Source organism: Peromyscus californicus, unplaced genomic scaffold, assembly GCF_007827085.1.
Source record: "Peromyscus californicus insignis strain IS unplaced genomic scaffold, ASM782708v3 Scaffold_11__1_contigs__length_118956290, whole genome shotgun sequence".
In the NCBI taxonomy this organism is placed as follows: Eukaryota; Metazoa; Chordata; class Mammalia; order Rodentia; family Cricetidae; genus Peromyscus; species Peromyscus californicus.
The window spans coordinates 89637811-89650548 of record NW_026294402.1 but is presented as its reverse complement, the minus strand read 5'-3'; the positions used below and the strand labels follow the sequence as shown (position 1 = coordinate 89650548).

At 37.3% G+C, this 12738-nt stretch overlaps 1 protein-coding gene across 5 annotated transcripts in view; it reads left to right on the top strand.

Moving 5' to 3' along the window:
• U2surp (U2 snRNP associated SURP domain containing) overlaps positions 1-12738 on the top strand; it is a 58250-nt gene that overhangs the window by 26121 nt on the left and 19391 nt on the right. For all 5 annotated transcript variants that reach the window (XM_052716979.1, XM_052716989.1, XM_052716961.1 and 2 more), the window contains 7 exons: positions 798-902; positions 2365-2431; positions 2507-2670; positions 4566-4728; positions 5055-5134; positions 7528-7615; positions 10097-10219. In XM_052716979.1, the coding sequence (XP_052572939.1) occupies positions 798-902; positions 2365-2431; positions 2507-2670; positions 4566-4728; positions 5055-5134; positions 7528-7615; positions 10097-10219 (790 nt within the window). The remainder of the gene's footprint in view (positions 1-797; positions 903-2364; positions 2432-2506; positions 2671-4565; positions 4729-5054; positions 5135-7527; positions 7616-10096; positions 10220-12738) is intronic.

Sequence of the window (12738 nt, the reverse complement as noted above, 5' to 3'; positions counted from 1 at the left end):
CTCTTATCTTTTTGGCTCACACTTTGGAAGATAAGTATTACAGAGAGTGGACACCTCACCATGTCCCCTGTTTTGTAAAGTGTAGGACTTCATTTACTCATGGATTTGCAATATAATTTTTTCAGTGGTTGGTAATATGCAGGCAGGATTGCACGTTAGGAATTCTAAACTAATTTTGAAGTGCTTCAAAGGGATGTTGCCTCATTAAAGGTCAGATTTAATAAAAACTACATCTGGTATGTGTGTAGTAGAACACAGGAATTTGGATGGGTCTTTTATTAAATCAGGCCTTAAATTTGTTAAATAGTTTTACATTTTTGTAAATTAAAGTTATGGTCATAAAATTTCAATATCATTATGAAAGTATGTATTAGGACTAATTTCTTTAAAAAAGACATAGTGTATACATTTTTAGACGGCTGTAACATGCAAATTGCAAATTGCTGATATCCAGTTAGTTGTGATTTATAATTTAATTTTTTTGCATTTTGGAAATAATGTTAAGTGGCATTTAGAAAATTCAGTCTTTTACTGTAAGGCTGTTTTGTGGCTTCCCACACTCCTTCACCTCTCCTTCCTCCCTGTTCCTCTACCCTCACTGGCCCTTTCCCTCTTAACGCACAAGGCCTTTAATGTGTGCTCCAGGTTACTTTTTTGATATGAAATTCTGTTAGTCAGCAGAATGTGTTTTTTTTTTTTTTTTTTTAACTGCACCATTATAGTAACTTAGGTCAAGTGTATAGTTTTATATAGGGGTGTGTCTGAATCCATTTTCTTTAACTGTGTTGTTGTTGTAGGAATTTGCTCGCCCTGATACACCGAATGATAGAATTTGTTGTGCGTGAAGGGCCAATGTTTGAAGCTATGATTATGAACAGAGAAATCAACAATCCTATGTTCAGGTATGCTTCTTTTATTATGTAATAAATCTATAACAAAATTTAGCATTAACTATTTTCAAGTGGCGTTAAATACATTCACATTATTTTACAGCATACCACTTACCAATTCATTTCCAGACATCTTTTTACCTTCCAGAACTGAAACTCTCTACTTATTAAAGAGTAACTCTCCATCTCTCCTCCTAGCCCCTTGCAAACACCATTCTTTGTATTTCTGTGAATTTGACTACCTTACATATTTTTCTAAGTGTAGAATCATACAGTGTTTGTCTTTTGGGACTGACTTGACTTCAATACTTCCTTTTGGAGGCAGATGAGGCGTAGAGTGAGATGATCTCATTCTGTAGCCTAGACTGGCCCTGTGCTTGCCCTACTTTAGTACTGAGATTTACAGGCAAAATCCATCCCCAGCTCCTTTTAAGTCTGTGTCTATATTCTATACTTAACTATCCTCCAATAGGTATTTGAAAGCCTTTTAACTCTGTTTCTTCTCTTCTGATACTGAGAATATTTCCAAGAGTAGGCTAGTGAGACAGCTCATTGGGTTCAGGGCTCCTGCTGCCAAGCTGACACCTGAGTTCAGAGTCCAGAACCCACGTGCTGGGAAGAGAGAGCAGATCCCCATTCTGTGGTGTGCATGAGCACAGGCACACATGCAAACAAATACATCGTCTATAGATGTATTCTCCCAAGAATAAATGTCTAAAAATAGTAAGACTTAGCTCTTAGCATTGTCTAGGAGGAAAAGAACTTCCATTATGCTTTCCAGTGAAAGTCATAAGCAAGCTAGAATTGAGCAAAGTAGTTTGAAAGGAAATAGTTTATCATCTGAATTGCTTTATTTAAGACATTGATTTAATATTCTATTAAACAGGGTAAAAGCTTTTCAAATTACCTGTTGAGAAAATCTCTCTAGTATTCTAGTTTATCTTCTGACCTGTGCTTTATAATGGCAGTTATGGCATGGTGGTGCACACCTTTAATCCTAGCACTTGGGAGGCAGAGGCAGGTGGATTTCTGTGAGTTGGAGGGTAACTTGTTGGTATATATAGTGAGTTTCAGGACAGCCATAGAGAGATCCTGTCTCAAAACCAAACAAAAAATTTAAAATTATAAAAGCAGTCATTCTGAGAGTTCATATTAGTTTTTAAGGCAGTCTGGGGCATGGGAAGGGTGAATATTATGGAAAATGAAAGGACTCCTTCCCTACCCCCATGCCACAGGGTCTTTGCTTTTGGTCTTCTTTAGAAGTAAGAGGGCAAATAATATTTCTCATTTGTTTTATTTAATTGATAGTAGCGTGCTCTCTCTCTCTCTCTCTCTCTCTCTCTCTCTCTCTCTCTCTCTCTCTCTCTCTCTTTAATTGAATAGGCTTACAAGGAGCTGGTTTCATGTAGACACTAAAGTAGATAGCTCTCTCCTAAAGACTATGGTGTTTATTGTTTTTGCTTGTCTTGTTTAGGTTCTTATTTGAAAACCAGACACCAGCCCATGTCTACTACAGGTGGAAGCTTTATTCTATTCTGCAGGCAAGTAGGATCAGTTACTTTGTTGACTTTAACTCTGAGGTTCGAGCTTTCTAATAACTTTTTGGGTATTATTAGGGAGATTCTCCAACTAAATGGCGGACAGAAGATTTTCGTATGTTCAAAAATGGATCTTTTTGGAGGCCACCACCATTAAATCCATACCTTCATGGGATGTCAGAAGAGCAAGAGGCGGAGGCCTTTGTGGAGGAGCCTAGTAAAAAGGGAGCACTCAAGGAGGAGTAAGAGCTTTTCTGTTGTATGTTTAGGAAAGTTGCCCTAATGCTTGCTGCCTTTAGTTGTCTGCTCTAACTCTTTCAAGCCGTAAGATGAAGCGGTATTCTCACTTGCCAGTGTTTAGCATGTTTTATTTCATATTTTAGGATTTTAGACATCTTGGATAAATATAATGGTAAATAACAAGAGTGTATCTGGTTGAATTTGACCACCTCCTGATGAAATTAGTGATCATCTCTTAAACATAGTTGAGCTCTTTCTCTAGCATTGCAATACTTACCTAGAGATTATTAGAATTTTTGCCAGAGTGCAAGATAAAAGAAGAAAAATTACCGTGTATTGGGGTCAGGTAAAGCCTTTCTGTAGTTTTATATAGAACTATAGAACTACTAATATAGTGTGTAGTAGTTCTGAGATGGCAGCTAGGAAAACATTAATATTAGTGCACACCTAATATGGCTCACCTAATAAAAGCACTTGTTGCTCTTGCTGAGGACTTGGATTCAGATCCCAGCTCCTGCATGGTGGCCCACAACCATCTCTATCTCCAGTTCTAGGATTCTCATGTCCTCTTCTGGCCTCTGCATGCACCAGATATGCATGTTGTGTATGTATATACATACATGGAAATAAAACATTCAAACACATAAAATAAAAATTAAATCTTACAAAGAGTGTTCATTCAGAACTGGTATAATGAGTTAGCTCTGTTTTAAAAAGCAGACATATTAAATAAGTGTTTAGAGGTTCTTTATACCTCGTGGAAAATGTTGGCTAAAAGATTGTAGCATGTAATGCTACATATTTCATTGCACAGTGTGGAAAGCTTAATACCCATTGCCTCAGTGCTTTGTTGGTGAGGTGGTTTTTGCTAGTGGGGTCCTTCAGTTGTTGAGTGTATTTGTTCCTTTAGGTTGATGTTCATTACATTAGCTATAGATCCAGTCCTTAGTCTAAATCTAGCTATCTTCTGGTTTTAGAAATGAGGTTAAAGTTCTTATTACATTTACGTATTATATTTGTGTATGTGTGCATGCACACTCATGGTATGCATGTGGAGGCTAGGGGACAGTTTGCAGGACACTCTTCTTTCACCTGTGGGTCCTAGGGATGAAACTGGTTATCAGGCTTGGAAGCAAGTGTTTTTACCTGCTTTGCCATCTTGCTTTCCAACTAAATAAAGTTTAATTGAAAAACAATGGTGCTCATTGCTTTGCATATATGTAAGGCTTCCTTGGAATAATAGCAGTAGAGGAACTGTTACAGAGACCAGGTGATCTGCAGGACGTAAAATATTTATGATTTCCTTACAGAAAGCTTGTCCTACTTAATTCCTTGTAAAAGTGCTAATAAAGTAATACTTCCTCCAAAGAAAGGATATGGAGAACTGGGAGGTTTTTTATTTTAATGGGCATAGTAAGAGTGAAATACTTTTGGAGATTTTAAATAGTGACATAAAGTCACTAGAATATTTTGTTATTTTTAGAAAAAGTATTCTGCTCTATATAAGTTTTTAAAAAAATTGTAGATGGGCAGTGGTGGCACATGCCTTTGATCTCAGCACTCAGGAGGCAGAGGCAGGTGGATTTCTGTGAGTTCAAGGCCAGCCTTGTCTACAAAATTAGTTCCAGGACAGTCAGGACTGTTACACAGAGAAACTGTCTCCACCCCCCTCAAAAAAAAAAAAAAATTGTACCAAATTTGGAGAGAACCTAACAAAACTCAATCTTGGAAACCATTTTATCTGAGTGGGTTTTAAACAAACTAGTTTTTGTGAGGTGAACACAGTAACTGGTAAATTTACTGAGAAACACCCACAAGAAGCTAGTCTGTGAGCAGTAGTTATTGGTATGTTTGGAATGCTATATTTAAATATTTATAAGTGAAAACTTATATTCAGACAGCGGGATAAATTAGAAGAAATCTTGCGAGGATTAACGCCAAGGAAAAATGATATTGGAGATGCCATGGTTTTCTGTCTTAATAACGCTGAAGCTGCTGAAGAAATAGTGGATTGCATTACTGAGTCGTTATCTATCTTAAAGACACCTCTTCCCAAGAAGGTATTGAAATGATTTCTCTTTCTGAACTTTAGATAAGGGGGTAATAATTGACTTTTTTTTTAATTGGAATTAGCTTCTTTTTTACATGAAGAGCTTGACGGATGAAATATTTTCTATGTGGTCTTTTCTTTTGTCTGAGAAACTGATTGAAATGTAAATAACAGATTGTATTCCTGCAAAAGTCATGTTTGTAATGATGATGGATCTCATAGAGATGAATTAGTATTTACTGTTAAATCATAGCCAGACTCAAGGAATGAGTGTACAGTTATTTTCTAGACATGCTGTTGGCTATTGTTTTCCTTTTGTCTCATTTTGCATTACAGATTGCCAGATTATATTTGGTGTCTGATGTTTTGTACAACTCTTCAGCCAAAGTTGCCAATGCTTCATATTACAGGAAATTGTAAGTATGAGCTGATACTCTTGAGATGATGAATTTAAGGATGAGGAGATCAAAAAAGGATTGTTGTGTTAGTATTAACACAAGAAATGATTTTCAGAGTCTGTGAGATGGCTCGGTGGGTTAAGATGTTTGCCGTGCAAGCCTGAGGACTAAGTTTGAGTCTTGGAACTCGTGTAAAGGTGGAAGGAAAGAAATGACTCCACAAAGTTGTCCTCTGACCCTGACTTCAGCCCTCACTCCCACAATAATAATAATAAATCAGAAAATTTAAAAGCAGTTTAGTAGAATTTTTAAAGAAATGGACTTACGTTCATTGAACTAAACCAATGTAAGGTAAATTAGTAGTTTTTTGAAAACTTCTTTCAGTTTTTCTTATAATGACATTTATTTGTGTCTATGTATGTGTGAACATGGAACATGACCTATAAGTGGTCAGACGACAACTTGTAGGAGTTGATTTTCTCCTTCCACCACATGGGTCTCTGGGATAGATTGCAAGTTGTCTTCCTTAACAACAGTGTTTTTATCCACTGAGCCATGTAGCTCGCCCTTGTTTGTTTTTTTATTGAAGTGGGGTCTCACTCTAGCCCAGATTGCCTAGAATTTGCTATGTAGCCTAGACTGACCTTAAACTTGTGGCCATACTCTTGCCTTCACCTTCCAGGTGCTGAGATTATAGTATGAACCACCATACGCATTATATTTTATTTCCTAAATATTGACAGAAGGACAAATAGGTGGCATTTAAAAAAAATTAAAATTATATATTTTGCCTATTTAGCTACTTTATAGTAAACCTAAATAGCATAATAAATAATGGCATATGTAAAAGAAGAAACCAAAGTTTTAACATCATTGTTTTCTTTTGGTAATCATTGTATTGATTGATTTTTTTTAAAAGATTTTTTTTTTAGCCGGGCGGTGGTGGCGCACGCCTTTAATCCCAGCACTCGGGAGGCAGAGCCAGGCGGATCTCTGTTAGTTCGAGGCCAGCCTGGTCTCCAAAGCGAGTTCCAGGAAAGGTGCAAAAGCTACACAGAGAAACCCTGTCTCGAAAAAACCAAAAAAAAAAAAAAGATTTTTTTTTTTTTTTAATTTTTATTTTTTCCATATGAGTGCTTTGCCTGCATGTATTATGTGCATCACATGTGTGCCTGGTGCATGTAGGCCAGAAGAGGGAGTCAAATTCCTTGGAATCATAGCTATGATCTGCCATGTCCATCCTGGGATCTGAATGAACCTCAGTGCTTTTAGGAGCTAGCTTGCCAGCCCTGTTGGCTGGTTTTCCTTGTTCTTATTTTCTAAAGCATAAGGGAGTTGTAGTGGGCATTGTAATTCATATGTACATCTTCAGTTCCACAGAGCTCCCCCTCTGTCTATGTTTATTAAATGGTCAGCCTCAGGGAAAGGAATTTACTATAAAAGGAAATTGAGAATTATGGCCTGGACTGGGAATTGTAACTCAGTTGGTTGAGTGCTTGCCTGGCATGAAGAAGCCCTGAGTTTGATTTTCAGCACCGCTTAAAACCAGGTGTGGTAATACACACTGTGGTCCTGGCAGTCCAGAGGTAGAGGCAGGAGGATCAGCAGCTCAAGGTTATCTTAACTAAGCTATATAGTGAGGAAGAAACTGGGGACTGAGTTGCATCTTAGTCTCTGTAGCTCTTTGAAGTTTCTCGGGCTCCCCTCTTTCTCTTTAACCCATTAGCACTTTTTATTGATAGAAATAGATTTTATAATCTATCCAGAAGCTGATTGACACCACTTTCCTGGCTGCCGGCCCAAGTTGCCATTGTCTCACCTGAATTACAGCAGTAGTCTCCTAACATGTTTCTCTTCTGTATCCCCTGATCAGTACAGCGTCCAGGTCATCCTTTGAAATGAATGGAGTTCAGTTTGTTAGAGTGTTTGCCTAGTGTGCCCGAAACTCTTGGGTTTGATCCTCAGCACTTTATAAAAGCAGATGTAGTGGTGTGTGCCCAGCACTTGGAAGGTGGAGGTGGGAGGATGAGTTCATGGTTATCCTTGGCTACATAGCAAGTCCTAGGTTAGCCTATGCTACATATGTATGTATATGTGACTGTGTGAGTGCTTGTGCAGGTGAGAAAAGGAGAATGGGATCGGGAGAGCCCTGCTTTTAGTTCTGCTACTAATTCTTTTTTCCTTCTCTTATGTCACTTACCTTTTAAGTTTGCTATTATATGACACAAAGAAGGAGGGCCAGATGGCTGAATTCATCCTAAATATAAAATTGCTTGCTAAAGGACACTGGTATTTTAAGTTTCTTAATTTGCTTTATGTGTAAGACGAGGTTTTTCATTGGCTAGCAGGCTGAAGAGAATGTGAGTTGTTAAACAAATTCTATTTTAAAGAATGTATTGTTTGAATTCCAGTTTTGAAACAAAGCTATGTCAGATATTTTCAGACCTCAATGCTACTTACCGTACAATTCAAGGCCATTTACAATCTGAAAATTTTAAGGTATGTATATTTTATTGTTTTTGCCATGATGTGTCAAATAGAGGAGGAGGGCATTGGAGGGCTATAAAAGAATGTCAGACAAATGTAATATTCAAGACTTGGATCTTTTAGAAATTACTCTTAAAATTCTTTAAATACTGTGTTGTCAGGTAGTTTTTAGTTTTATGTTAATTATTTAGATACTTTTATTTTAAAATTTTTCTTTCATGATTTATTAGTTTTAATTGTGTATGTGTTTCTGTGTGGATATATGCACATGTGTGTGGGTGCTTAGCTAGGCCAGAGGTGTAGGATCCCCCTGGACTCAGAGTTATAGGGAATTGTAAACCAACTGATGTAGGTGCTGGGAGCTGAATTCAGGTCCTCAGAACATATTCAGAAGGCCATTTGTTTTATAATGGTATATGTAATTTGTCTGGATTAGGAACATGCATTTTGATTATTCATGGTTGTTTAGAAAGTATCTTCAGGGCATTGATAGCTCAGTTGATATAGTAGGTGGTTGTGATGTGAGGCCTGCTGTGGCATGGGGCCTGGAGTGCCAGCTGACCCTGTGTCTGCTGAGGTACCATGCTTGAGCTGGGGGGCAGCAGCCAGCCACATCCTCCGGAGTCTTGGGGTGACCCAAAGCTTTGGCCTGTATCCCCTCCCCAGAAAATGGGAAGATTGAGTAGATTTAGTGGCTGCCTTCCATAGAATGCCACCAGAGGAGAAAGGCCCCACTGTACCCTAGTGTGAAGTGGGTCATTATGAAAGCAGAGTGCCATCTGAGACAGTTCTTCACAGCTGGGACCAGGTGCAGAACTTGAAATAGAAATAGAGTGGACATCACTGGTTTCCTAGTTTGCAGATGGGTGCTTGAGGGTGACCACTACTAGCTTAACAGTGGTGGGAGCACAAAAGTGGCTTAAGAATTTCCTTGATAATGATTTGAAAATTTGGTCTTCAGAAGTTGTGTGGAAGATTTAAAATTTCTTGGAGTGTGGGGAGTGCTGGACACTGTTATTGTTTAAATCATGAATACACATTTAAGTCAGGCAGCTGGGAATAATTTTAATGAACTGCTTTGAAGGAAAAAAACCTATTCAGTTTTTTTAAATAATTGTATTTACTATTTTATAATGTAATATATAATAATAACTATCTTATAATATAAAAATAAGTATATATATTTTATATGTAATATCTATATTTTTAAAATAGCTATTTTATAATACAATATACTATATAATAATAAAGATCTTATTATATATAATATAACATAAAAAAATCTTATAAGATTTACTATTTATAGGCTGGGCGGTGGTGCTACAAGCCTTTAATCCCAGCACTTGGGAGGCAGAGGCAGTTGGATCTCTTTGAGTTCGAGGCCAGCCCGGTCTACAGAGCAAGCTCTAGGACAGGCACCAAAACTACATAGAGAAACCCTGTCTCGAAAAACCAAAAAAAAAAAAAAAACCCCAAAAAACCCAATAACATTAAGCTGTAGGCTAATGTTAAGAAAAAGCCAGTCAATCTCCCCTGTCCCCAAGGTAGTAATTGAATAAGTGAATATACTATTGCGGGAAGAAGACTTTGTTGAGAAATTTCTTTAGCTTGGGAAGCTGTCCCATGACCCCATTATATAGATATTTGTCTTAGTTAGGGTTTTATTGCTGTGAAGAGACACCCTGACCACAGCAACTCTTATAAAGGAAAGTATTTAATTGGTGCTGGCTTATAGTTTCAGAGGTTTAGTTCATTATTGTCATGGCTGGAAGCATGGTGGCATGCAGGCAGACTTGGTGCTGGAGAAGGAGCTGAGAGTTCTATATCTTGATCTACAGGCAGCTGAAGGAGACTGTATGCCATACTGGATGTAGCTTGAGCATAGACGATCTCACAGTAACATACTTCCTTCACAAAGCCACATCTCCTAATAGTGCCACTCCCTGTGTGCCAAGCATTCAAACACATGAGTCTTATGGGGCCCATGCTTATTTAAATCACTACAATATTCAAACAAATCCATTAAAATATTTTTTAGTCTTAAGTTTTGATTATAAGTTATACTTTATAGAAAAGTATAGGAAAAATGCAAAGGAAAGTGTTTGCCAAGACTTAATTGGGCAATAATTGATTCAGGGTAAAGCTTGATTGCTTTGGTTTCTAGTGGTCAGAAGGTACTGTGAGATTGTTTTTCAGAATGTGGCTCACATACACTATGGACAACACGAGAGCTGACCTTAATTAAAAAACAAGTGGTCTTCCCCCCCCCCCCCCCCATCCCCTGTATTTTTAGGCCTTTATTCTTTTTTCTTGGAAGAAAACATTGCTTTAAAAAATTTGGAAATGACATATATATTCTCTTTAATTTGAAAAAAAAAAAGATCTAGCAACTTAAAGGAAAATTCAGCAAATCACAGTGGTTATCCTCATGAACTAAAGTTTGAGACGCACTGCCTCAACTAGTCATTCACTTTCTATTTTCTATTTATTTAGCAACGGGTAATGACCTGCTTCAGAGCATGGGAAGACTGGGCAATCTATCCAGAACCATTTCTGATCAAACTTCAAAATATTTTCTTAGGACTTGTAAATATCATTGAAGAAAAGGAAACAGAGGTAGGTATTCTGTACTTAAAAATTGGTGTGAGGAGAAGGATGTTACGTGCATATATATATATATAAAACTTCTTTGTGAGAAGTGCCTCTGTTTACCATTAAATAACCCAGGAGTCAATGTTAGATATGTCAGGGATTTTCATTGTTGTGTTCTTATTTGATAGTGGCTGTTTTTTTTTCTTTTTCTTTTTCTTTTTCTTTCTTTTAATAACATGAGAAGATTTGTGATATATTAGTAGAAAACATAATACACAGAAGTCCCTCAACTAGCAAGGGGTTCTTCATAAACTTACTGTAAATAAATTATCATTAAGTTGAAGATACATTGAGTACTTGTATCTATATGACTGAATCTGAGAGCTTAGCCTAACCTACCTTGAATATCTCATAGTGCTTAAATTAACCTATAGCTAGGCAAAAATGATCTAACAGGAAACCCAGTTTTAAAGAAAGTATTGAGTATCTCATTTAACTTATTGCAGACCTGCCATCAAAAATGATGGCAACGAAACACTGTAGATAGATAATATTTGTCCACGTGATCAGATGGTTGACTGGTACCCATAACTAAGTGCCACTCCCCAACATCATGGAAACACCACACTGTATATCGCTATCTGAAGAAAAGATCATAATTGAAGTTATTACTAAGTGTGTATTGTGTTGCAACACTGAAAATTTTCAAAAAGTCAAACCATCAAGAGTTGGGGATTGTTTCTGTTTAAAAACTTCGATTATGTTAAAGTTAGCTCAAAAAGTAAACATAGACTCGGAAGATGTAGCATGATGGTACCGAATTGTGTTCATCATCATTCTCTTGCTTTTTCCCTCCTAAATGGTTTGTATATCTTTCATCTTCATTTCTGGTAGTAATGCATGAATCTCTTTGTTGGTGAATTGAGGCTATTCATGTTTAAGGTTATTATTGAGAATGGTTTCTTAATTGTTATAATCCAAATTGTTCATTGGTTTTTTTTTGTTTGTTTGTTTGTTTGTTTGTTTTCCTGTTTGTTCTTGAGTTTCTCCCCTCTTAGGATCAGAGTTTGCTGGTTTATGAGGTTGGATATGGTGGATTCTTTCCTATTTTTTCTTTGTTTATCCAGTCCTGTCCTGAAGTTTTTTTCATTCCTGACTCTTGTGATTGAGACTGTCTTCCTCTTCTTGTATATAGTATTTAAATATCTTTTGCAGTATGGCTTGGCGCTTGTGAGCTGCCATAGTTTATGCTTGTCTTGAAATGTTCTATTTCTCGGTATTTAAAATAAGACAGATTTGTTGGCTATAGCACTTTTGGTTGGCAGTTATTTACTTTCAGGGCTTGATTTGTATCATTCATTGCTCTCCTGCTTTGGGGTTGCTGAGAGATTTATTACTCTGATGATTCTGCCTTTGTGGGTGAGTTAACATTTTTCCTTTACACCTTTTACTGTTGCTGCTTTACTTTGTATTTTAATGTTTTGACCACGTGTGCCATAGAGAGGTTTATCTGGTCATATCTGTTGGGGTCCTGAGTGCCTTGTGTGTTTAAAAATCTGGATTTATGAAATTTTCCACTCCTAAATGTCACTGGTTCATTAATTCACTCTGCTTTTAGTGCTTATCTCAACTTGTCCTGTATCTTGGGGATGGTTAGGGTTGGGCTCTTGGCCATATCCTAGAGTTCTTAGATATTTGTGGTCTTGGTCATTGATTCCTTTGTTTGCCTTATTGATATTTGAGTGCAGTATTTCATCCATGTTGTCCTCTACACCTGATATTCTTTGTTCTGCTTGGTAGAGTCTATTGGTGATGCTTCCTACTGTTTTGTTTTGCTTTAGATTTATTTTATGTATATGGGTGTTTTGCCTGCGTATGTGTGTGTGTACCACATGTATGCCTCGTGCCCATAGAGATCAGACAAAAGGATCAGATCCCCTGGAACTGAAGTTAGTGATGGTTAGGAGCCACCGCGAAGGTGCTGAGACTTGAACTCAGATTTTCTTTTCTAGAGCAAGTGTTCTTCACCATTGAGCCAGCTCCCCAGTCTGCCCCGTACAAACACACACAACTTAAAAGAAAAAAAAAAAAAAAAAACTAACCCCTTTTAAAAACTATTTAACTTTATAATGTGGGCAGGCATACGGGCATGTACTGGACACAGCTCATGAGGAGAGTCTAGAGGACAGTCTGAACGTTCGTCAGTCTCTCTCGCTCACCTTACTTAGTCCAGGGATTGAACTCAGATTGTGAAGCCTATGTGCAAGTGTCTCACTTGCCATATCGTCCTGCTGACTCACTGCTATCAGTTTTATTTGATTCATTGAGGTTTGCATTTCTAACTTTTTTTAATCCAGATTGTTAACTTTCTTGACAATTTTCCTCTCTATTGCTCTCATTTACGGCCTGGTTTGTATCGTTACATTTACAAGAAAACTTTGTCTTCTGACTTTTTTTTTTTTTTTTTTTTTTTTTTTTTTTGGTTTTTCGAGACAGGGTTTCTCTGTGTAGCTTTGCGCCTTTCCTGGGACTCACTTTGTAGA